Source organism: Alligator sinensis, unplaced genomic scaffold (genome assembly GCF_000455745.1).
Source record: "Alligator sinensis unplaced genomic scaffold, ASM45574v1 scaffold2172_1, whole genome shotgun sequence".
In the NCBI taxonomy this organism is placed as follows: Eukaryota; Metazoa; Chordata; order Crocodylia; family Alligatoridae; genus Alligator; species Alligator sinensis.
The window spans coordinates 9,767-13,550 of NW_005843717.1; the positions used below are offsets into that span (position 1 = coordinate 9,767).

Sequence of the window (3,784 nt, forward strand, 5' to 3'; positions counted from 1 at the left end):
CTGTCCCAGACTTTGGGGGGGGGGAGGGGGCGATGACTATATGATGATGTTCCAGATCTGTGGGGGAAGGGAGGACTGTACCACCTGTTGAGGGCAGGCTCATGGCCAGGGCTGTGTGAGCCCCTCTGTCCCACAGGTGCTGTTCACAGGTGTGGTGGATGCGGCAGGTGAGCAAGCGGTGGTAGCGCTGGGCGGGACCTTGGCCGACTCTGTTTTCGAGTGCACCCACCTGGTGACCGACCGCGTCCGCCGCACGCTCAAATTCCTGTGCGCTCTTGCTCGCGGCGTTCCCATCGTCACCCCTGCCTGGCTCGACCAGGTACCAGTGCCCTCACTCCTGACCCACAGCGCCCCCTGACCTCCCACCCCTATTCAAATAGGGACTGAGAGAGACTGCAGGTAGGGCCTCGGAGTGGGTGGGGCTAAGGTGGGAGGTGGGGCTAGAGTGGGCCGGGCTCAGGTAGGGGTTGGCAGTGTTGGAGAGCAGGTGGCACTGTTGGAGTGGGTGGAGCTGAGCTAAGGCAGGGATGGCTAAGGTGGGGTGGGTGGAGCTATGGCTGGAATGGGCAGAACTAAGGTGGGGGTAGGGGTGTTGGAGTGGGCGGGGCTACAGCCAGGAGTAGGCGGGCTTTAGAGAAAGGTGGTATGGACAGTCTAGGAGGGGGCGGAGCTAGACTTGGGGTGGCGCTTGGGTGAGGCAGGGGCAGTGGGAGGGACTTTCCCTTGGGAGGGCCACTGCCTAGTCAAGCTGAGGGAGAAGAGAGGCCTGGTCATGACCCTGTTTCCTTGCCAGAGCAAGCGCAGCCACTGCTTCCTGGAGCCCAGCGGGTTCGTGGTTCGAGACCCAGAGCAGGAGGAGAACTTCGGGTTCAGCTTGACCCAGTCGCTGCGGCGGGCACGACGTGGGGCCTTGCTCCAGGTGGGTGCCCAAGTTCCCTCTTATACCCCTGCCCGGGCAGCCCTTGGGTCTCCATCCCCTCCCCCCTTTTTAAGTGTTCCCATCTCCTTCAGAGGGTCTGCCCCCAGCTTTGAGGGTTTGCCTGTCTGACTAGGCAACCCCACCCCACCCCACCCCACCCTTGCCTAGGCTCCACCCCCTCATGCCCCATCGCCTCTTCAGCCTGCTGAAGAAGCCCTGTCCCTCCCTCAGGCCATGCCCCCTTTTCAGGTAATGATGGGGAATCCCTGCCCCGCCTTAGACCCAGCCTCCTTTCCAGACCCTGTAGATCAGTGGTCTCCAGCCTTTTTAAGTAGAAGATCACCTTTTGGCATTTAAAAGCAAACCAAGATCTAACCCCGTCCCCCCACCCCTGCCCAGCAGGTAAGTCTGTGGGGAGGGAAGGAGGAGGGGAGATTGAGGCAGAGGGAGAGCAGATTATTATTTGGTGGTGCGCCTCCCCAGCAAGCAAGTCAGTGGGAGAAGGACACCCGAAAATTCACCGTAGCCCCGTCCCAGCACTGCCGTCCTGCTTAGCCTGAGCAGTGCGTGGCACTGCCACACCTGCTTGGGGAGGGGAAAGCAGCACCACGCTCTGCTTGGTCCGGGTGGCGGTGCTGGTGCTGGGAGCAGAGGCTCTGGTGAATTTTTCAGTGCCTGCAGCCCGCCTCATAGCTCTGCTCACAGCGCTGCCCAGTGTGCAGATCTAGAGGCACCTGCCTCTTGTGCCCTCCAGGGCTGTGCGCCCCCTCGGCTGTTGGCCCGTGCCCCCTCCCTCCTGCCTGAGCTGCCCTGCGTTTTTGGGGGTGAGGCACATGCCCCCTGATCTGTGTGCGATGGAGGCAGCTGTAGTTACAGGCTTGGCTTTGCATCCCAAGCGTGGCTGCAGCTGGCCCCGGGAGCGGCCCAACGCCACGTGGTGCGTCCTGCCCCCAGGCGTAGCCTCATCCCCTGCCCGCTTGGTGTGTAACATCAAGCCAGTCCCAGGCAGGCTGTAGCAGGACTCGGGGCACAAAGCCCAGCCTGCAACTGTAGGTGAATGCACACAGAGAGGGGGGCACATGCCCCTCAGGGCCTCCACTGGCATGCGTACAGTGGCAAGAGCCCCCCTGCACCCCTGGACAAGCTGCCTGGGATCCATCCTCTCACCACACACCTGGCCGGGGCCCCACTCAATTTACCCCTGCTCCTGCCTCTGCAGCACCGTCCCTCTTGGGGCCTCAGTTGGGCTCCCCCCGCTTTCCTCCCCCACAGACTGATCTGCTGATTGGGGTTGGGGCGTGTGTGTGCGTACCCACCCCCCACCTCGGGATAGACTTCAAGAGGCCTTCATCTACTGGTTGGTGACCACTGTTGTAGATCTAAGTAGCCCCACCCCCTTTTCAGATTTCATGGATCTGAGAAGCTCCGCTTCTCCCTCCAGCTAGCATGGTGTCGGGTTGGCCTCTCTGACCTCTCTCTCCCTCCAGGGCTATGAGATTCACGTCACCCGCCATGTCCAGCCAGAGCCTGAGCGAATGAAAGAGTTAATAGTCTGCAGTGGGGGTATCTTCCTACCCAGAATGCCGCGGGCCTACAAGGTGGGGGTTGCAGGTTGGGAGTGACAGGCATCATGGGGGGCAGGAAGCTGTGGGTTGGGAGTGAGGGGTACTGGCAGAGCCAGGGGGAACTGCAGGTTGGGAATGAGAGGCACTGCCTGACCCCTACCTGGCGCCTCCACAGCCCAAGCGCCTGGTGCTCTCATGCCCTGCCGACCTGACCTGCTGCCGCCCTGCCCTGGCCGTGGGCCTGCCTGTGGCCTCGGCGGAGTTCCTGCTCACCGGGGTCCTAAGGCAGGAGGCTGAGCTGGGCCCTTACTGCCTGGACCAACCCCAGCCACTGGCGCACCTGGCCCCCTCCACCCGGAAGAGGAAGGGAGCAGCTGGCTCCTCTGGAACCACCAAGCGCCGGCACTGACAGGGTTAATGCCCTGGGGGTTTGGGGGGGGCTGTTCCTATAGATGACTATATTTTTCAATAAAGTGACTTTTGCAGGAAAAAAAGGTGTTGGTGTGAAGTGAGAGGGCAACTTAAAAAAATACAGCCTTAAGTATTGCCAGCAATTTTTTTGTCATATGAAGTAATTATAATAAATCTGTTACTGTGTACTACTGACAGGTTGTCTGTGTACCACTGGTGGTGCCTGTGCTACTGGTTGGGAAGTGTTGCTCTAGACCAATACAGCTACAACTCGGACACCTGGACTCCCCAGCAGCTGGGGTTCCTGGCACGAACCTGCCCCCCATGGGTGTCCCCCCGCCCCCCCATAACCTTTGACCCAACCCTATTTTGGGGTGTGGCCCTTTAATACCCTCCCCTGCCTGCTGGTGGGAGCTGGCGTCCTCCCCTCCCCATCAGGCCCCTGCTTGGGCACTGCTTGAGCCTCCAAGCCTGGAAGCGGCACCTCGAGAGGCACCGTGGGAACATAGAGGGCGGGTGGCGTCAGACGAGAGCAGCTCCTGCCCGCGGTCTGCCACAGCACGGTGTGGTGGAGCCAAATGAGAGCAAGAGTGTCCACACCACGTCCTCCACAACATGGCAGCCCGTGTGGAGCATCGAGTGAGGCGGCAGTGAGGACCGTGGTGCAGCGTCGCAAGGAGGAGAGGGCTAGAGTGTCCATGTGGGGTCCTCCACATCACGGCGGTCAGTTACTGGCCTGAGGCACCGATGCGTAGATAATGCCCCAAAGGGGCTAGAGTGTACCCTTGCGGTCCTCCATACCAGTTACTGCCTTGCAAGGGCGGGGTGGGGGAGACACCCGGGAGAGAAGCCCCCAAAGGCAGGGCTAGAGTGGTTGCTTTCAGGCTTC

At 61.2% G+C, this 3,784-nt stretch overlaps 1 protein-coding gene across 4 annotated transcripts in view; it reads left to right on the forward strand.

Moving 5' to 3' along the window:
- The window catches only part of LOC102378675 (mediator of DNA damage checkpoint protein 1-like), a 12,861-nt gene extending 9,753 nt beyond the window's left edge, over positions 1-3,108 (forward strand). For 2 of the 4 annotated variants that reach the window (XM_025195682.1, XM_025195681.1), the window contains 4 exons: positions 137-319; positions 794-919; positions 2,407-2,517; positions 2,660-3,108. In XM_025195682.1, the coding sequence (XP_025051467.1) occupies positions 137-319; positions 794-919; positions 2,407-2,517; positions 2,660-2,893 (654 nt within the window). In that variant the 3' untranslated portion in view covers positions 2,894-3,108. Of the gene's footprint in view, positions 1-136; positions 320-793; positions 920-2,191; positions 2,277-2,406; positions 2,518-2,659 lie in introns of all 4 variants that reach the window. The other 2 variants (XR_003092408.1, XM_006039090.3) reach the window with 2 other exon arrangements.
- Positions 3,109-3,784: the final 676 nt, after the last annotated feature.